Genomic DNA, 22,541 nt, shown 5'->3' with positions numbered 1-22,541 from the left:
GTTGTAATAAAGATTTAGGTCTTTTTACCACCATCCCAATATTCATACATATCCCGGAAAAAGATTGGAATGATAAAAGACCAAGGCCACGTATGAGAAAAGTAATTTACTAACTTACCAACAGAGTATACAGAATTAAAATAAATTTTCTCATAGGAGTACAGTTCTGCTTATACAAATGTATTGGCTGAGAACTGTTTCAAACATTTACTAATTATGCTGCTACTTATATACTGTTTCTACACAAAGCCTTTTCATAAGAGATTACTTCATTCTTTTCACTCATCATCTTTTTCTCTTGTGTTGTACAGCCAGAAACTCCCTGTTATTCTGTCTATTACCTCATGTTCTATTTCCTGAACTCCTCTGCACATACCATTCTAACAACAGTCTGGTCTGTTAGTTTGGTCAGCCTTCACCTTTAACAACATCCCTTCATCCATAACCGTGCTGCTATTTCTTCACCTCCCCCCTTGAAGGCCTTCCTGGAAGGGCTTCACATTGAACTTGGGAAGTGGGCCTTGTTCCCTCTGGCTATGCAAAGAAACCCAATTTTTGTTATCTGTGTTTGCTAAAAAGTTGCGACTCGTAAGTCGCCGGAAACATGAACCACACACTAGTCCTGCACCTAGAACCTGTGGCTTGCCTCTGTTTCTGTACTGGACTGTACCAGTCACCATATTAGTTTATAAGATACGGTATTAGTGCCCTGGTAGCAGGCTGTCTTAGGCTGTAGGCCACTCAAGTCCCCTAAGCAAGATGGGAATCAGAACCTATCTTACCCACCATTGCCATACTACCTCATGAGTACTCAATATGGCGAGTTCAGTTTCCTGCATGAATGACGTATAATCCTTCACAAAGGTGAATCACAAGAATGGTTGGCAACAGTGGCCAGACAAATTTAAATATACAGAGCCAGAATGAACAAGGTGGACAGAAACAACCAACATGGTCAGGCACATATCTGGAAATTCCTAATACATTAGTGCTATAGTATACCTAAACTAAATATATATATATATATATATTTTTTTTTTTTAAATACATGTGAACAGCATCTTTAATTATCTAGGAGTGTGAAATTGAAAAAAAGTTGTTAGCTAGCTTATACAGAGATATCATCACTATCTGTAGTTCTAACTTTTAAGTGCTAGTACAATACATAAGAAGGTTCTACAGTCATTTTCTTAGTTAATGCAACTTTGATAAGGCGTACACATGGTATAATACAACAGCCAAATAAAACAAAAATTGCAATGACAATAATAATAGTGGTTAAACCAGACAAAATAAAGTGTTTCCATTTTCCAAATGCATTGTCCATCCATGATGTAGCATCAAGTTTTGAAGTAATACCTTTGACAGCATCTCTAGTGTAACTGATAAAATGTTGTTGATTATAATATATATAATTAATCCAATCAACATTTTTATTTATAGTTGACCACCAAAACAGTGAGAATTCAAAACCTGCAGCAATCTGGTTCCTGGCTTTAATCTCATCTGGCACCCCCCTTGGGACTCCTATAGCATCAATATAGACACGATCATCAAAAGACCCTCGTATGTCACGTCTGAAGAATGAGGAGGGGCATTAGAAGCGATAATGACAGGAATGGCCAATTGAACAAGAGCACAAGTGTCTATCCAATCATATGGGAGAGTTGGATACAGAGTGCAAACTCCACAATATCACCACATATCAGAACGTGGTGTAGAAAGACTGGACAAATCAACAGTCAAAGACATTTGATCACGTGTCATATTACATTGAGTAAAATGTCCAAATGCTGTGGAAGTTTTGTGTGGGGAGGTGGTACATAATATACAACTGGAAAAGTTAGTAATGGAAGAAGGACGCACAAAGATAGGTGGAACTCGTGTTTCAGGAGGTTTTAGAGGAAAAAAAAAAAAGATTCAAAGATTTGCAGGTCACAGTATTGACAATAGGTGAATTGCTGAAAAGTGACAGGCTACAAAGCATGTCATTAGGGTCATTATGCCAGGTAAGTGGAAAAGGAACAACGTGGGGTTCTGGTCGAGAGGTAGTACATATATAACAATCAGAAAGGTTTAAGGAATGAGTAGTATATCTAACCCAATCTAACCAACTGTTTGTATCTCCATAGCCTGTTTCTAAAAAGATTGTCTCTTTTAAAGTAGTTACATTAAATATTTTAACAGGAACATTACTGGAATTAAACGGGACTTCAGACCGTGACTTAGTAGGTTTGGTATTGGATGTTTTTACATGGAGACAAAACCATGCTACAGGATCAGTACCTGGGACATCAATTCCTATCCCATAAGTCCCGTTCTGTTGTGATCCTGGATTTTTAAATGTAAATAATATAGGGTTACCTTATCCTGAGAATGTACTGTAGGTTACATGCAGTTGCAGGAAGAGAGTAAAAACATGCTAAGAACAGCGAGGCTAGGAAAACTGAGGGCTAACAGGGCCATATTACAGGCCTAGTACCATATAACAGGTCCAGGATAGGAAGGAATATACAGGGTGGCATATCAAGAAACAATAAACAAACATACCAATGACTCAGAAAAATGTGAGAGAGGTTCTGCAAGCAAAATTTATGCTCTTAAATAGAAAGTTGAAGCCAAAAATACTCCCTATTCCAGGCATAGGACTGAAAAGGCTGGCAGAGTTCTGGAGTCTCAATGTGTGGATGAGACGGTGCAGAAAGAGCAACTTTCTGGGGAAGGGGAAGCCTATACTAAGATGGGCTCTACCTTAACTGGAGTGGAATCAGGCTACTGGTGCTAACTTTTAAAAAGACAGAGCAACTTTTAAATTAGAACACTGAGGAAAACCAAAAGACACTAAGTGGTGCCATGGTTCGCAGTGAAGTATCTTTGAAGGATATTATCAAAACAGGGAAGTTACGTTATTCTGACATAGGGGTTGCAACAAAGGTAAAAGTAAGCCAGTTGTGTTTAAGGGAAGAGCAGACAGAGTAAAGAAGGCAAATTATCCATGTCAACTGCTAAGCAGGATACAAACAAAAAAGACATTTATTTTGGCGAAAGATGCTCTCGGTTCTAAGGTTTATCTCTTCTTGCCCAAGGTCCATGGGTGTGGACAAAGAGTATATGATAGCATCTGAAATTAATACCACTAGGTGCAGATGTCAATGGGACATCCCTGATCAGGTTGGTAGAGGCTGACCAATTTTTGGTTTTGGCACTGAAAATTGCCCAAAATCTGGATTCGGTCATGTTTTGGTTTCAGTCGAAAAAGCCAGTGTATTTTTTTCTGAAACCAAAACTCATCCACAAAGTCCCTGCCTCCCCCCCTCCCCCCCCCCGATAGAAAGATGGCCACCTGCCCCTCCACTGAAAGCTGCTATCACTACCGAAGGCCACCAACTGCCACTGAAGGCTGCCACTCTCCCCGGGCCTACATTAGAAGCCCTAGTGGCCTCATCGGGACAGGAGCCATCACCAGTCGCACCTACCCATGCCAGCTCCGCAGTCAAAATGGCTGCAGGGCCTCTTGCTGTAGTCTCACAAGACTGTTGTGGGAGGTCAGTGTGTGAGATTGTAATCGGCATGGGCAAGAGTAATTCCCTATCACTCCTGCCCCACTCCTGCACTAGACTACCAGGGTTTCTAGGATAGGCCTGGGCCTATGGGTGATGAGAGGACAGCAGCTTTTGGCTGGAGTAGGGCAGCAGGGCAACAGCTTTTGGTGGGGGAGGGGCAGCTTTCTGTTGGGGTACCATGGGCTTGTGCAGCCCACTTTTGGTTGAGATTTGCAGAAAAACTCTTCCCCCCCCCCCCCCCCCCCAAGGTTGGGAAAGAGAATCCCTGAAAGACAGCTTATACCATTTTCCTTCAAAAAGATTAGAACAATCTAGGCTGTCTCAGCAACTGAATCATGGTCTGCCTCTTTATCCCTCTCACAAAGCCTCGGAGGTTGCTGCTGCTGCTGTCTCTGCCTAGGTTGTCAGTAGCCCCTTCTCTGATTTGAGAACTGTCTCTTCTTATATGAGAAGGTTGTTTGACTGACAGAGTGGACTGTCCCACAATACCAGATAAGCATGCAGAGAGTGTGAAGCAGTGGTGTTTATAAAAGTCAACGGTCTTGAGCATGTTACCATGAAGAGATTTTCCTTTTTACAAGGAATACCTGCTAGTCTGCCATGCACATCCTCATGAAAGACCAGATCCACTGAGGCATATTTTCAAAGCACTTAGCCTTCCAAAGTTCCATAGAAACCTACGGAACATTGGAAGGCTAAGTGCTTTGACAATACGCCTCCTAGTCATACAAATCTAATAATATTTAGGCTGAGGTGTCTAAGGCCTCATGTGCTGACCTAATTAACATATCGTTGCACTACTTGGAATTGGATAGCTGGTTTAGGAATTTATCCTTGTCGTTTTGAGGGAGACACTCAGAGAAGGGTTTCACCTTTTAGATGCACTGAAATACATCTTTACCGTTAAAGATCTGTGGTTTTCAGATCTTTTCAAACAGAATATTAGAATGCTTTGTTTTTCTCAGGGTAGTTTCTGCCATTAAAGATGTGGCAGTTGTGCCACATTAATCCCATGACTCTATATTTGCTACATGGGCATGAAATATTGCTTCTGCTACATTACTGCTTGGTACTCATGACGTATCCTGTATAAAAATCACTACAATTATATCTTTAAATGCATCAAACTGTAGCAGATCAAACATCTGCTCTTAGCTTCCTAGTCCCTTGGAGGAAGAAGGGAAATTTTGTAGAGGAGCAGGCCTACTGGTTAGAGCAGCTGGTTGAGAACCAGGAAAGCTAGGTTCAAATCCTACAGCTGCTCGTTGTGATCTTGGGAAAGCCACTTAACTCTCCACTGCCTCAGGTATAAAATTAGATTATAAGCCCTGTAAGACAGGAAAATACCTACTGTACCTAACTTGCCTTTAGCTACTACTGAGAAAAAGGCATGAGCTAAATAAAAAATAAATTAAAAAAAATATATTTTCACTAAAAACAGTCCAAGGTCTGAGACTGATGCTTATAAGATACTAAGACCAGCGCTTTGGACTTCTTGGCTCTTTATAAGGCAGAACCAATCACCATTAACCAGTATTAGACAAATCCTTCTGTCACATGGACACAATATTTGATGTCTACTTTATCACCTGAGTGTATCAAGTATGGAATCTCTCGTATTCTCTTACATATATAAGTGTACAGTGCTGCGTACGTCTAGCAGCACTATAGAAATGATAAGTAGTAGTAGTAGTAGTATATATCCTGGTAAAGAGGATGGATAAGCACCACTAACTAGCTTCTTCAGAGCATCCAGATATTTTAGTAAGCCAAATAAATGCATTTAGGGCTCTTCAGCCTGATGGAATGATCTTGATCATTACTTGCACAAGATCAGAAAAAAAGGATTTATTCTGGTGGAGACCACTTCCCTGCTTATGGAGGAAAGAGGTCTGAAGAGAGATCAGGTGAAATTTCCTCTTCTGAGCACTCCTAGGACCCATACATGATCGCTCATAACTATTTAATCATTTTCTTTTTTTAAGACATTTTTGAAGTACAAGACCATAACAATGTACAGACTCCACATGCAACACTGACAAACTTCATTCTCCCCCTTCCATTCCCCTCCCCCATTCCCAACTAGGCTTTAGGATGGGCAGTGATTTTGAGGTTTAATTTCCCATATCATTCATAGAGTTTGGTTCCCTCTACAGTTTTAGCCTACATCAAGTTCTTGCTACTTTCCACACGAGTCCCAAACTTTTATAAAAGTAAGTCATCGAGCCTCTGCATAATGCTGTTAGCTTAGGCATCTGATATATATAGGTCAATTATACGATCATCTTGCTCTTATCCTGTACTTCCAATTGCTTTCATGCACCCGCCAGGACCAGCATGCTTTCTGGCTAGTTATTGTTTTTGTACCTTAGACTGCAGACCCGGTTGTCCAACATTCAATAAGCAGTATTCTTTAGTCCTAGTATGTGAGACACGTGTAATTTCTCTGATGAGAACAAGCACTTTATCCCAGAATGCCTACACTTTATGGCACGAGCACCAAGTATTTTGGAACGTACCTTGTTCCCAACAGCCACACTAACACATCTTGCTTTCCTTCCCATACATGCACTTCAACCGCTCGGAGGTATAATACCATTTATAAAGCATCTTATGTCCATGTTCTATGAGGTTACTGGCTATCTACTACATTCTGAAAGATTTTCTCCTATTTCTTCTTCTCTTAGGGGCCCTTTTACCAAACAGTAGTAAAAAGTGGCCTTAGCGTGCCCTTATGTGGGTCTTTCCTGTGCGCTAAGGCCATTTTTACTGCTGGGGTAAAATGGCTGAATTGGCCATTAGCATGCGACCACTAAAACAGAATAGTGCGTAAGCCCTTACTACAACTTATGTCGGTGATAAGGGCCCCATGCTAAGTGGGTAGCACAATTAGCGAAGAACATGCCCACTCTCCACCACCAGACAGAACCCCACCGCAAAAAAAAAAAAAAAAAGGTGCCTGCGTAGCGCATGCATATCAAGAAATTACTAAGGGGATTCCTCAGCGTGCCACACGGTATGCCATTTTTTGCTGCGGAAAGCACAACTGCTTTATAAAAGGGCCCCACAGTGTTTACCAATGTCTTCTTCCCATTCTGTTAAGTATACAATTGGTGGGGCCTTCTTTATCAGTATCCTCCTCTGCCACTCCCCAATCTTAGCACTTTTTCCCATGGGGTCTTCTTCAACTTCCCTAGGACTCTGCATAGTTTTAAACTCTCATTTGGCAGTACTGAAAGAAATCTGTTTGCACCAACGCATACCCCTCCTCTACTAGCTCTGCAGAATCTAACATTTTTCCATTTTATAGAAAACAAAAAAACATTGAAGATGAAGATGGCCTGCTTCCCCTTCCATCTTTTGTACGTGCCATCCTCTCGAGCAGGCGGGAAACAACTCGAATATTGAAAAGGAGTTGAGGTAAAATATATTTTCTCACCTAAATGTTTAGCTCGCTATGTGCACCAAATCTCAGTTTTAAGACGGTTGTATGGATTAGCTTGAGATTGGATAAGCCTCATCTCCTTATTCATTATCCAGGGTATGGTTTCCAATGCCATCTCCCCAAGTAGCTGTTGCTCTAGCAGCACCCAACTTTTATGTGAGCTTCTTTGCTACTCTCATAGGGTTTTTAACTGTGCTGCCCTATAACTGAAAGGCAGTAGCGTAGCAAGAGTGGGGCGGTGGGGGCGGTCTGCCCCGGGTGCACGCTGCTGGAGGGTGCAGAGAGCAGCCACGCGCCTGTGGGCTCCGCTGGTTCCCTGCTCCCTCTGTCCTGGAACAGGTTCCTTCCTGTTCTGGGGCAGAAGGAGAAGGGAGCCAGTGGAGCCGACAGGCACGCAGCTGCTCTCTGCACCCTCCAGCAGCCAAGAATGCACGGGGGGGGGGGGGGGGGGGGGGGAGGAGACACGGCTTGATGCGCTGGGGAGGGGGGTGTCATGCTGCACCCTGGGGGGACTGACGCTGCTGCACCCGGAGGGGGGGGGGGGGGGGGGGGGGGGGGGGGGAGGGAGGGTGCGAGCGGCGATCCGCTCCGGGTGGCAGCTGACCTAGGATCGCCACTGCTGAAAGGGACTGCCATTCCATCCTGGGACTTTGGCCCCTGGAGAACTTCCTGCCTCACCCTTGGTGGGCTTCGCTTCCAAATATATGCAAACACTTTGTGGTGCAATTTCTTAAAGAACTGGGAAGACAGTTTGATGGTAGGGTCTCATTTGGCAGTACTGAAGATACAGCAGTTAGGAAAACGCATTATTTTAATGGCACTGATTCTGCCCAACCAAAACACATTCACAGCCATTTTCAATACATAATAGAGGTGATATCTGATCCACAGGTTGGCTGCCTTTTGGCAGCAAAAGAGACTTTCTGGATCTCAGAGCTGATCATTGTCAAGGGTATGCAAAGGCTTTTTCATTCAATGTCTGGCTCGGACTCTATGGACTCTGTGTTAGAACCAGCGCTCATAGAGTCAATGAGGTTCAGTACTGGAGTCAAGACAGCACCACAGGGAAAGCAGCATCAGAAGATGGATCACACAAGGATCTGAGGGAAAAATCAAGTCTACTGATTCCACTCATTCACTCTTCATGTGCTGACTGCAACCTCTGATATTTACTTCTGAAGTTCCTTCTTAAAGAATATTGAGCCAAGGAGTCTATGGGACTTACCAGAATGGTTAATCACCTTCAGAATGTTTTCAAGGATGCTGAAAGCTCAAAGTTAGACCTCTGGAGACTGACATAGCATGTACTCAGATTACAGGTAGAGCTTTCTTGGAGGTAGAACAGAATATTCCGCTCTCTACTCTTGGAGCTGTGCAAAGGATAGCAGCATAGTGGTCCTTATCCTTCAATGGGCCCCTGATGTCATTTCTTTTCAGCTTCATGTTTGCACACCATGCTTGATGCAAGCTGGGAGATTAAAGTATCTTGATCTCTCCAGGCTCATCTTTGGGCTTTGGTACTGAAGGAATCAATGCTTCTTTTGGCAACTCCTTGCCTCCAGCAGTTGAAGTAGCTCTGCAGTGCTTATGTTTGGTGTCTCTGGTGCCCATTTGGTGGAACCCAACTTATCTTCAGGATGAGATAGTGGTCTTATCTTGAAAATTCTGATAGCACTCAGCAACATCCTAGAATATATACTACAATGGGAAACATTATCATTCTTCCCCGTCACACATTCATGTAATTCAATGTCTTCAGAGAACGATATACCTAATGTCACAGCTGTGTGTCAGTTTGTTAATTTCCATATCCAGCTTTCTGATGTTCTACTACAGATTCTATCACATAATAAAAATTATCAATTACCACATTTAAGAATATTCACAAAGACATACTTAGCCAGTTATGTAACTCAGTCTTGCTTGACCTTCACAGAAGTAGGAGGCAGTTAATTATGCCTGTTTTCAGCTCACCTCTATCTGCTATCCTTTTCATCAGTTGATGTTCTCCCCATTTGATAAGATATCTAAGAATATCTTGTTCACTTGCCTGCATAGAGGGAAAAGAAAATAACCAGGATACCAGAAAGGCATGCTGAAAACACATGAATTACAACTTCAGTTCAACTGTGTAAAATACAATTTATCTGAGATCACTTAGCAAGCACTTTAATCTGCTACCATAAAACGTGTGCCAGTGCACACAGGTGAGAGCATATACATCTGTTCAACCAGTGTAATAAGGCCTGGCTCTCCAACTTCAGGTACAGTCCATGTAATTAAGTTGCCGAGATCCTATGCAAAGTAAGATATTCAACAAGGGGGGAGACTTGTGATTGAAGTAATTGAAGGGAATGAGCCACAGGGCAGGGGAAACTATACCTTCCAATAATGGAGATCAAGCATCAAAAATGGAAGACATGGACCTGAAATGAATGACTGTAAAGCCATTAAAAAAAAAAAAATTCTTCCTTCAGCAACAGAAATGTGAAATTCTCTGTTACCTATTTCCTTTCCTTGAATCCTGCTGTACCAGTCCACACATATGGAGGCAGATAATTTGAAGATTCAGATAGCATCATCCATATTAGGACAGGGACAGCCAAGAACCTTCCTGTATTCATCTCCCTCCAGCAGATGCTACAGGTGGTCTGGTGCAGATGAATCTCCTGGATGAGGCAGAGGTGATTTTTTTTTCTCCTGGGCAGTCCAGAGCCTCAACTCACGGGCCTTCACTCCTAGGGTTAAGCTGCTTGGGGGCAAAATGGCCTGATGTAGGTAAGTTCCTACTGCTCCTCCCCACCACAAACCCACTGTACCCACATGTAGGTGCCCCCCCTTCACCCATAAGGGCTATGGTAGTGGTGTACAGTTGTGGGGAGTGGGTTTTGGAGGGGGGGGGGGGTTGGAGGGCTCAGCACACAAGGTAAGGAAGCTATGCACCTGAGAGCAATTTCTGAAGTCCACTGCAGTGCCCCCTAGGGTGTCCCGGCTGGTGTCTTGGCATGTCAGGGGGACCAGTGAACTACGAATGCTGGCTCCTCCCACAACCAAAGGTCGTTTCTGAGATGGGCGTCCTCTGTTTCCATTATTGCCGAAAATCGGGGACGTCCATCTCTAAGGACGACCTAAATTTCACGATTTGGGCATCCCTGACCGTATTATCGAAACGAAAGATGGACGCCCATCTTGTTTTGATAATACGGGTTTCCCCGCCCCTTCACCAGGACGTCCTGGGAGGACGTCCTCAGAAAAACTTGGGCGCCTCTTTCGATTATGCCCCTCTAAGCCTCCCAGCTTGTCCTGACCAAGAGAAGAAAGGAAAATTGTGGCCCAGACCACCCTGAGGTTGGAATCTGGGGGGACCACTGAGTTGAAATGAGCATGTGCATAGCCTTATGTACAGGGAACAATTTAGGTGGCTTCCAGTGCGCTAGACATCTCAGGAGTAGAGACTGAGGAGTTTTGTGACTCCGAGCTATAAACATTCAGAGCCTCCAGAGCTTTAGCCATAAAGGAAGTTAATTCCTCCTTGGGGGAAGAAATATTAACAAGCTGTAGGAACATCCTCCTCATCAGCCAGAATCTCACCCTCCCCAATTCCCACAGAAAAATAGTGGTTGTGACTTTTTAGGATTGCCTCCTCAAACTCAGATCTTGAGGTTAGTAAACATATGAAGGGTTTCCTTTCCTATTTCCTCCCTCACCTACTCAGTTCCCCCCCCCCACCCCCCGGGGGCAGGGCCCAATCCCAATCCCCAAAAGATTCCTAATATTTTTATAGTTTTAGCAGTGGCATAGGAAAGGGGGGTGGTCCACCCCGGGTGCACGCTGCTGGGGGGGTGTCGGCTCCGCTGGTTCCCTGCTCTTTCTGCCCCGGAACAGGTTACTTCCTGTTCCAGGGCAGAGAGAGCAGGGAACCAACGGAGCCGACGCAGCTCCCAGCGATGACATGCACTCGGCGGGGTGTGGCGCCAGTGGTAAGAATGCGCTCCGAGGGGGGGGGGTGCGCAGCGGTGACCCGCCCCGGGTGTCAGCCGCCCTCGCTACGCCACTGAATTTTAGGAATACAATCACAAGCATCCAACTTGTTACTGCAATATAGGAAAGAAAAAGAAAAAAGGAAAAATAGTTCAATAATTTACCACATTAGACTACTAAACCAAAGAAAGGGGGGAGTCCTATAAGAGAGAGTTCAATGCTCTCTATCTCCACATCTGCTGGTAGATGGTCACAACCCACAAGTTTCTGGATTCATCAGCTACAGCTCAGGAATCGGTCAGTGGATGCCATCTCTACGGCTTCCCTTTCAAGTCACCTTCAGGGAGGACTTGGAGAAGTCCATTAAGGACCTTAGGGAGGCCAGGATTAGGAGCAGGGCCTCCCAACCAGCATTTAACCAGTTTTTCTCTAGAGACTGGGCCTTCTTCACCCTGGTTAAGAGGTCTTCTTTTCATGCGTCAAAGGGGCATCAGAAAGGCCAGTTCTCTGCCTCCATCTGCTGGTAAGGGGACATAATCCATAGGTCTGGATTGGTCTAGCAGAACGATAAGGGAAAGGAAAATGGGACTTGATATACCGCCTTTCTGAGGTTTTTGCAACTACATTCAAAGTGGTTTACATATATTCAGTATTTATTTTGTACCAGGGGCAATGGAGGGTTAAGTGATTTGCCCAGAGTCACAAGGAGCTAAATTCATTTGTGCCCCTAGACAAATGAATTAACTTTTCTTTTCTTAATGGGATAAACGTGGTCGTAAGGCAGAAAAACTACTGCTTAGTCTGGTAATGAAGTCTAAGCAGACAGCAAAATTAAAACTTGGAAATGTTTTTACTTAAAACAATTTGCAGACATTTCTAGTATATCATTAGGCTTTCAAGGAGCAGTGTATACTGCCAGCCTGGACTGGGCTGCATGCCAAGAGCGAATACTGTGGTTAATCACTATCTTGGCATGTTTATTTTTTAATGAGACACAAATGGAAATCTCTTTATGTGCCTATAACAAAAACACAACAGAGAAATGAAAACTGACAATATTGCCATGCTATCTGTGAGTAAAATATGTCATTTTTTCACATACACTGGTAATGGCATCCCTGTGCCAGTAATACCACAAAGGACACACAGCTAGAAGCTGAACTTGTTCTATTAATACATATAGCCCCTGAATTTCACAGGCCGAAGAGCAGATTTAAGTGTGGGCATTCGCTGTATTCTTTAATGCCATGATAGAAAAGACTAGTATTATTACCTGTAAATAGTCAGACTGAATAACAGTAAGCAGGTGGTCCTTGCTGAGTTCATAAAAAACATCAGAAGTCATGACCTGGGTAAACTCCTCACAGAGGAAATGTACGGCTTGACGATGAACCCACTTGGAGCCATAGGGTTGAGAGCTCCACTTGAGAATAGCAATTATAGTATCCAGGGAGATGCTCTCGGCTATTATATCTTCACACCCTGGAAGAGAGGAGCAGAAATATTCAACAATGACAATTAAATAGGAATACAAATCTGCTGCAGAAATGTGCAGTCAGTTTAATTCATGCCTGATAAAAAGGTTTACCCTCCATCCATAATATTATAGCAGATTACAATTTCACATTCTGCAAGCATAAAATATTGACTCTAGAAGGATTGCATAATGTCATATGCCTGTTATGTGGACTATATGACAATTTCTTTCAGATTTTTCAAGGGCAAAAGCAAGACAGAACAAGGTTATATTTAACCCTTTAGTGTGCAATGTTCCCATCAATCTGTTCCCATATGGCTTATTATGGGAACATCGGACACTAAAGGGTTAATCACAGATTTATTTGCTCAAGGTCACACAGGGATTTGGGGTTTCAGTTCTATCTCAGCGACTTTTCCTCAGTTCTTAGTTGGATGTTCTCATTAGACTACATGAAGAATCAGATCATTATTAAAAGGTACTTTACAGGTAGTAGGAATGATCTAGTTTAAATTAGGGCTGCATTTCAATTACAATTTTTAATTGTGATTAATCACACAATTAAAAATATTTTATTTCTTTGCTTCCCACTGCAGCTCCTTGTGACTCTGGGCAAGTCACTTAACCCTCCATTGGCTCAGATACAAAATAAGTACCTGTATATTTATTTATTTGCATTTGTATCCCACATTTTCCCACCTATTTGCAGGCTCAATGTGGCTTACATAGTACCGTGATGGCGATCGCCAATTCCGGTATGACAGATACAGAGAGGTAGTGTGTTAAAGTTCACAAGTGAGAGACATTAGGTAATCAAGGAAGAAGAGTTAAGTTTGTCCAGTTCTAATATTAGCTTCATTGTGCAGCAGGGTTCAGGCGTTTAAGTTGGATCATTAGGGTATGCCTGCTTAACAGGTTGGTTTTTAATGATTACCGGAAGTTTGTTAGGTCATGCAATGTTTTCAAGACATTTGGTAGTGCATTCCACAGTTGCGTGCTTAGGTAGGAGAAGCTAGATGCGTAGGTTGATTTATATTTTAGACCTTTGCAACTTGGGTAATGGAGATTTAGGTTATGTGCGTGCTGAACTTTTCGTGTTTCTAGTTGGTAAGTCTATGAGATCTGCCATGTATACCGGGGTCTCGCCGTGAATAATTTTATGAACCAGGGTGCAGATTTTGAACGCAATTTGTTCTTTGATTGGGAGCCAGTGCAGTTTTTCTCGTAGGGGTTTGGCGCTTTCGAATCTCGTTTTTCCAAATATAAGTCTGGCTGCTGTGTTTTGGGCCGTTCGGAGTTTCTTAATGATTTGTTCTTTACATCCTGCATAAATTCCATTGCAGTAGTCTAGGTGACTTAGTACCATTGATTGTACTAGGTTACGGAATATTTCCCTCATCTCCCCTTACGTTCCCACCCGAAACCTCCGCTCTCAGGACAAATCCCTCCTCTCAGTACCCTTCTCCACCACCGCCAATTCCAGACTCCACCCATTCTGCCTCACCTCACCCTATGCCTGGAATAGACTTCCTGAGCCCTTGCGCCAAGCCCCCTTCCTACCCATCTTCAAAGCCTTACTCAAAGCCCACCTCTTCAATGTTGCTTTCGACACCTAACCTCTATACCTTTCAAGAAACCTAGACTGCCCCAATTTATTGACCCCTACTTAACTAACTGTACATTTGTCCTTTAGATTGTAAGCTCATTGAGCATGGACTATCTTTCTATGTTAAATTGTACAGCGCTGCGTAACCCTAGTAGCGCTTTAGAAATGTTAAATAGTAGTAGTAGTAGGGAAGAAGGGTTTTACTCGTTTGAGTTTCCACATTGAGTGGAACATTTTCTTTGTTGTATTTTTCGCTTGACTTTCTAGCGTTAGCGCTATAGAAGTGATAAGTAGTAGTAGGGCAATGTTGAAAGAAAAGGGAGCAAGAAGAGATGTTACATAGTAGTAGAGAATGACACGGGGAACCACAGTTAACTGCGGGGATGGGGAAAGGGACAGAGCTCACGGGGAAGGGACGGGGATGTGGACAGAGCCCACAGGGACGGGGACAAACTTGGTCCCCGTGCCATTTTCTAGTTGGAACGGTAGAGGGTGGTGGTGGGAAGGAGGGTTATTATAGCTGCTCATTGTTATTATTGTTTTCTATTTGTAATTTATACACAAGAGTTGCACAGCATATTGTTCCTTTTTATACTTTAATAAAAAGATTTAAACATAAAATCATAAGTATTCAAGGCTTCTGTAGATGAGCCCACGGGGACGGAGACAGAACCCGCGGGGACGGGGACACACTTTGTCCCCGTGTCATTCTCCTTGTGACTCTGGGCAAGTCACTTAACCCTCCATTGCCCCAGGTACAAATAAGTACCTGTATATAATACGTAAGCCGCATTGAGCCTGCTATGAGTGGGAAAGTGCGGGGTACAAATGTAAGAAAAATAAAAAAAAATACATGGTAGGGAGAGAAGGGGGTGGAGTTAGTAAAAATCTGGGGAATAAAAGAAAAGGGAATGGGAGCTCCAGAAGGAAGGAAAGAGATGGAAAACTGGATAATAAGAAGGAATGAAATCCGAGTGGACAGTGGGGCAAAAAATGGGAGAAAGCTGAATAGAAAAGATCAATGTCTGTGATGGATATAGGGGATGAAGTGAAGAAGACAGGAGGAAAGAGGAAAACGAGAAATGGACAGGAGACCACAGAAAGAGAGTTAAGAGAAAATGGGGGAAAGCAGAAACCAGAGACTGGGACCAATGCAGTTAGAAAAATAAAATGGTCAGACAACAAAGGTAGAAAAGAAATTATTTTTAATGCAGTGGTTGAAATATATCATCATTTTGAAATTGACAACTGCTCTCTTTATTTTGAACAGTTCAGTGCATCACTGTTTCTGTTTCTCTGGCGTTGCACTGTACACATCACCCTGCTTCTTGGAGTTTCAGTTTCAATTTTTGTACACATTATTTCTATTTTTAGTTTGTGATTACTTATTCTATACTTTATGAGGGTCTCTGTTCTGAACGTGTGAAAGAGGCCAGGTATTCTGTTAGCACAGTTCCGGCAGGAGTATCTAGTGCTGACTGCAATGATTACGGTGCTGTTTTTCCTAGGAAGTGGAGAGATGACACATATTCCAAACATGTTTGGCAACTAAAGGTCAGAGATTTCATGTCCATTTGGGAAACTACAAAACAAAAAAACAAACAAAAAAAAACCCTGACAGGCAAATCATTTTATGGTTCCCAGTAACCAAATTATTTCCATTACAATTCTGCTGAATAACACTGTTCACATGATCAATGGGAACATGCTGGAACAATTAGTTAAAGTATCTGCATTTATTAAAAGAATACTAAAAATACTGTTCTGTTTACACGTTGCATTATTTTCATTTTTTGGCACATCATTTCCTGGAGTGTATGCTGTGTGCAAAGTAGCATCAATAACAGATACTGGGGGGGGGGGGGGGGGGGGCAGGGCAGCTGCTGCAGCTGAACCAGAGCCACACAGTAAAAGGGTTCTTCCCTGTTGTGCTGAAAAGCGTGCGAGTGGAAGTGGGGAGTGGGTATGGAGTATGTTTAAGGTTAAGCCACTCACATGAACTTCTTTAAGGAGTTTGGAGATAGGTTTAAAGTATCAGCTACATTGTTTTACTATATAATTTTCTTTTTTTTTTTTTCCAATGCTATGTTTCCTTTTTGTAGAATATATTTTTTCTCTCTCCTTCAACCACAGAGGCCTGAGCAGCACCCCATACGAACCACACAGCACCCCATAAATATAAGTCCCATGGTATCAGCCAGTGTCTGAAATGTGTGGCTCAGCAGCCCTAAGGAGGGGGTCCACAGGGGCTGGAAGTATCAGTGCATGACTGAAACAAGAGCTGCAGCCCCACCTTCACCGGTTTACATGTGCTGGGCCAAGGAGGCAAGATTGCGGGGGGGGGGGGGGGGGGGGGGGGGGAGAGGGAAAAAAAAGGGCTTGGAAACAGAATGGGAGGAGTGGAGGAAGCAGGGAATTCAGGACAGGAAAGACTAAGACTTTATAGGCAACAGTGAGGACTTGGCAACTGGTAGGTATGAATGGTTGGAAGTATACGTGAGAGTGTGAAACGTGGGCAAGAAGAGGGGATGAAGGGTGGGGAGAGGTTCAGACATGGAATAAATAACCTGAAGGACTGGGGACAGAGGATGAGAGGCAATGAAAATTGGGTAAATGCCATCATAGAGGTGGTTAATGCTGTAGTCTGTGCCTGTACTGCTACCTGCTAAAATCGGGTCAGACCACCATCATCATAGAGATAGGAGGATAAGGGACCTCCCATTAAGTGCAATACCTTGTTTTGGCCTGGTCACTGGAGGTTAACAGATAGTGGAAAGTTTAGGGCGCTAGAGGGTGTGGAGTGGGTTTGAATCAAGGAATGTGGGGCAAAAGGAATGGGGGATGAATAGTGCATTAAGGAGTTGTGCTATAAAGGAAAGGGTGTGGGGTGGCAAGAGGGGAAGACAGAAAAGGATGGGCTTCATCAAGATGGAAAAAGGAGTGGGGAGAAGGGTTAAAAGGAGGGTAGAAAGAAGTGGTGGGTAGAGTGATGGAAACTTGGGGCACAAGAAAGGAAGGGATGGGGCAGAGAGAGCAGTGTGGGTAGGGTACAGCGCTGCATACATCTAGTAGCATTATAGAAATGGTAAGAAGTAGTAGCAGGGTTAGGATAGGAAGATCACGGGTATGGCAACAGAAGGGGAACAGAAGATAGTGGACTGAGAGGGTGGAAGAAGAGAGATGAGGTATGGGGACAGCAGATTAAGAGAAAGAGGAGAGAAAGGATGAGTGAACAGAGTTACATGAAGCACAAGGGGTGAGACCGAGAAGACAGCTGTTGGGTCCACTATGTAGGAGAAGAGAGGAAAGGATACACATGGAAGGTGTTATTGTGGGACTGCTGAGCACTCATCTCTAGAGGCTGTGGGAATTTGGGTTTACTGAGCTCCTCATTTTTTTTCTTGGAGTGGGAGGTGTTATTTTGGGGTCACCAGGCCCTTTATATTGTTTGGCATATTTACTGAATCCCATACTGTGAATGCCACCACATGCCACTGATGAGGAGAGCTTTTGTAATTTCTGCAACAGTTTTCAAGGCTGCTTGAACGTGTAGGATCAAACTAATTGCTGAGTTTAACAGTAATCCAACATTCCTGACCTATGATTTCAGGGAGTGCTTGCCATTCACAAAAGGGATTTTAATGTCAGGTACCTCGCTGCTCATATCAGAACCCACACAATCTTTGTTTTATGAGGGTTCACACACAGTACCTTTTGCCCATTCTGGCATAAGCAATGGAATGGGGTGGGCCACAGGGGCTATGACCCCACCAATATTTTGCCCTACACAGTATCAGCAATTAGAGAGCTTGGGGACAGGGCTAGAGATTGATTTGTCCCCCCTCCAACCACAAAGATGCTCCACTGCATCCCGCATTCTTGAGTTGCATTTACTCAAAACTGTATTTATGTGCTTCACTGTAACAAGAAGCATGCCGGATACCATAGTCAGAAGTTAGAATTAGGTTTCCTTAAAGGCAACAGTTAGGCAAATCAATCTAGAGAATTATTAGACCGTTCGTTAGGCTTAACATATATTGCTTTGCCTGCTCAATTCTGAAAAGTTTAATAACAAGCAAAAATATTTTTAGATCGAAAGGAAACTGAACTTAAAATGATTCTACTGCATATTCTCAGTCTGACACAAATGTTGAAGAGTCTGTACCACACAAAAACATTTTAAAATAATTTATAAGTCTTAATGTACTTATGTATTTAGAAATATTAAACCAGTGACCAGTCTGATGTATTCCAACAATAGCTGGCTCCAGTTTATAAAGAGAAAGAGCCAGAAACTTAAATAAAACTTTATGAATTAAAAGGTTTAAGACATCTCAAGAAATCATCTGTGTAATTGCTGATTTTTCACCATTTCTTTTGTTTACAAATTAATTTTGATGTGTGCTGAACTAATGCACACAGTTTTTACAACCATGCCAAATTGTCCAAATGGTTCCTACACAAGTTCAGTCTTCACCAGACATTTATTTTCTAATTCAATCCAACCTGTGTATCACTGTGCAACAATTTATTAGGTGGAACATGAATGGGACAAAAAAAATTAGAGAAAAACATTTTCTAGAGATGGGAAGGCAGAAAAACTTGAGGACATAAACTGAGGTTGCAGGGAGGCCAACTCAGGAATAACATCAGGAAGTACTTTTCACGAAGAGGATGGTAGATTCCTAGAATGCCCTCCTGTATAAGGTGGAGGAGATGAAAACAGTAATGGACTTCAAAAATGTATGGGATAAACACAAAGGAATGCCATATGGAAAGACTGGAACCAAACACACTTAGTGGTGCTTACATGGAAACTCCAGTAATTAGGAAGCAAAGCCAGTGCCTGGCAGACTTCTACAGTCTGTGCCCTAAAAATAGCAAGGACAACCAAGATCAAGTAGCATCACATCATATACAAGTTTATTTTGTTGGGCAGACTGGATGGACCATACAGGTCTTTATCTGTTATCATCTACTATGTTACTATGAAAATGTTGGCGAAAGGTATTACAATATTCTAATGTTATTTCTATTTAACTCTTGCAATCCTTTGCTTATGTTTTTAAAGCTCTCTGCAACTTCAACGGTGCTTGAAATAACAGAGTTGTCAGATGTGCAAGCTGACTTCAGGAAAGGCAGAGACACTCGTAATCATACTGCCAGCTTTCAATGGATTATGGAAAAAGCTAGGGAGTATCAGAAAGATCTCTACATGTGTTTTATCGATTATACAAAGGCATTTGATGTGCTTGAGCACAACAAGCTCTGGACCTGCCTGAAGGAGATGGGAACACCACCACACCTGTTCGAACTCTATCAAGATCAAGAAGCTACAGTCCGAACGCCATATGGAGACAGATTGGTTCAAGATTGGAAAGCGCACACGACAAGGATGTATCTGTCACCAGCAGCATTCAACATGTATGCTGAAACCGTCAAGTGACAAGCAGACCTGGATGAGTCCAAGATTGGTGTGAAAATAGGAAGCAGAAACATCAACCACCTCCAATATGCTGATGATACAACCCTGCTGACTGAAAATAAGAAGGATCTTGAACATCTGATCAGGAAAGTCAAAGAAGAAAATGAGAAGGTTGGACTGCACCTGAACATCAAAAAGACAAAGATCATGACATCAGCAAAAAATGTGAATGTTGACATCACGATCAACAATGAAGAAATTAAAGTTGTCAAAGATTTCATCTTTCTTGGCTCCAAAATTAATCACGACTGTGAGTGTATCCCTGAGATCAAGAGACGGCTGACACTTGGAAGAAGTGCGATGGTCAGCATAAACAACATATGGAAGAGCAAGGACATCAGCCTGGCAACCAAATGTAGGTTGGTCAGTACAATCATTTTCCCAATAGCAACATACGGCTGTGAATCTTGGATGCTGAGAAAGGCAGACAGGCGAAAAACTGATGCATCTGAATTATGGTGCTAGAGATGACTGTTACACATCCCACGGACAGCCAAAATAACAAACCAAGCAGTTCTGGAATGTATCAAACCAAAAATCTCGCTGGAGGCCAAGATAGCAAAACGAAAGCTCTCCTAATTTTGGTCACATCATACTGATCCAGAGTGACTGAGAGCCATACTCGACTGACCGGATAAGGAAGGAAGGAAGGAAGGCTATTTTCTGATTGAGTTTGTTACAAATTTGAAGGACGGCTTAAGTTTACAACTGGCAAAGAAATAAAAGACAAGGGGATGGAAATAACATAATTACATAGTAGAAGACGACAGGGAAAAAAACCCCTGTACAGTCCATTCAGTCTGCCCAAGAAAATAAACTCATAGCATAAGGTATGATGTGATACTACATACACATACCTGACCTTGATTTATCCTTGTCATTTTCAGGGAACAGACTGCAGAAGTCTGCCCGGCAATGGCCTACCTGTCTAGCCATAATTAGGGCACGAACCGTAGAAGTCTGCCCCACACTGCCCTTGCTCTCCAACTACTGAAGCTGAATCTGTCCAGTTATGATCAAGGCACAAACCGTAGAAGTCTGTCCAGCAATAGATTTGCTCCTCAATCGCTAGTGTTGCCATCTAATCAATGCTAAGCTTGTTTGGCTCCATGCCTTCTATACAGGATTCCTATGTGTGTATCCCACTCATTTTTGAATTCTGTTACTGTATTCATCTCCAACACCTCCTACAGGAGGGCATTCAAAGCATCTACTACCCTCTCCTTGAAAAAGTACTTTCTGATGTTATTCCTGAGTCCTCGTTCCCCACCCCCCTGCTTCGCAATCTAAATTCATGTCCTCTAGTTCTACCACCTTCCCTCCTCTGCAAAAGGTTTGTTTGTATATTAAGCCATTTCAAATATTTGAATATCGGTATCATATCACCCCTCTCTTTCCTTTCCTCCAGGGTAACATAGTAGATGATGGCAGATTGTATGTGATACTTTATATGTATCAAATATCAAGAGATCAGTCGCCACACACAAGGGTAAGATGAAATTTTGCAGCAGTGCGTTATACGAAGTGCTTGTCAAGGTTTTTGTGATTTCAATCAGTTGACTATCTAATGCTCCATCAATCGATATACTATCGAACATCCATCGATTGACCCCTGAAGAAGGCTGATATAGCCGAAACACGGACTGTGTTGGGTCCTAATAAAGGTTATTCTGGAGCATCTTACCCTTCTGTGTGGCGACTGATCTCTTGATATTTGGTCCTCTCCACTCCATTTTTTTGTTGTGTTCGATTGCTGTGGAGAGTGCGAACCCCTCTCTGTTTTTATACTTTATATGTATACCTGACCTTGATTTGTCCTTGCCATTTTCAGGGCACAGACTGTAGAAGTCTGCCCAGCACTGGATTTGCTTCCCAATTACCAATGTTGCCACCCATTCTCCATTAATCTTCTGTGGGTCCATTCTAAACAGCATTTCCTTTGTGTTTATTCTATGCATTTTTGAATTCTGTTACCATTTTCATCTCCACCACCTCCTGCGGGAGGGCATTCCAAGTATCTACCACCCTCTCTGTGAAAAAATACTTCCTGACATTGTTCCTGAGTCTGTCGTCCCCCCCCCCCCCCCCCCACTCTTCAACCTCAATTTATGTCCTCTAGTTCTACACCCTTCCCATCTCCGAAAAAGGTTTGTTTTTCAGGTTAACGTTTTGTGGTTCAAACACCATACCATTTTCATCACTTTTCTCTGAAATGCTTCAAGTCTTTTTACGTCCTTAGTAAGATGCTGCCTCCAAAACTGAACACAATACTCCAAGTGGGGACTCACCAACGACTTGTACAGGAGCATCAACACCTCCTTTCTTATGCTAGTTATACCCCTCTCTATGTACCCTAGTATCCTTCTGGCTGTGGCCACCACTTTGTCACATTGTTTTGTCACCTTGAGATCCTCAGACATCACCCCCTCCAAGGTCCCTCTCCTGAGCTGTGCTTATCAATCTCTCACCTCCTATCTGGTACATCTCCTTTGGATTTCTGCACTCTAAGTGAATCACTCTGCACTTCTTGGCATTAAATTTTTAACTACTATACTAGTATAACCCTAATCGGATAAAAGAAGAGAACCCACAAATAAATCAAAACATATACTCTTCATGTAGAACAACTGACAGGCAAACATTCAGAATATACACAAGACTCTAATAAATGAAAGAGAAGGAAAAAACCTCAGAACCTAACCTCAGCAGTCTTCCAAATAGTGCAACGGGGATTTAATAACTTTGGCATTAAAAAAAAAAACCTCTCTTCAAAATCAGGAGTAGCCTAGTGGTTAGTGCAGTGAACTTAGATCCTGGGGAACTGAATTTGATTCCCACTGCAGCTCCTTGTGACTCAGGGCAAGTCACTTAACCCTCCGTTGCCCCTGGTACAAAATAAGTACCTGAATATACTATGGAAACCGCTTTGAATGTAGTGGCAAGGCGGTATATCAAGTCCCATTTCTCCCATTTCCATCAAAGTG

At 42.8% G+C, this 22,541-nt stretch overlaps 1 protein-coding gene across 1 annotated transcript in view; it reads right to left on the bottom strand.

Moving 5' to 3' along the window:
• The window catches only part of BTBD7 (BTB domain containing 7), a 143,395-nt gene that overhangs the window by 46,517 nt on the left and 74,337 nt on the right, over positions 1-22,541 (bottom strand). Inside the window, 2 exon segments of the mRNA XM_030215226.1 lie at positions 8,983-9,058; positions 12,263-12,471. Of these exon segments, the coding sequence (XP_030071086.1) occupies positions 8,983-9,058; positions 12,263-12,471 (285 nt within the window).

The sequence above is a fragment of the Microcaecilia unicolor genome, chromosome 9 (genome assembly GCF_901765095.1).
Source record: "Microcaecilia unicolor chromosome 9, aMicUni1.1, whole genome shotgun sequence".
Taxonomy (NCBI): Eukaryota; Metazoa; Chordata; class Amphibia; order Gymnophiona; family Siphonopidae; genus Microcaecilia; species Microcaecilia unicolor.
The sequence above is the reverse complement of the archived record's forward strand: the minus strand, read 5'-3'. Positions and strand labels throughout refer to the sequence as shown.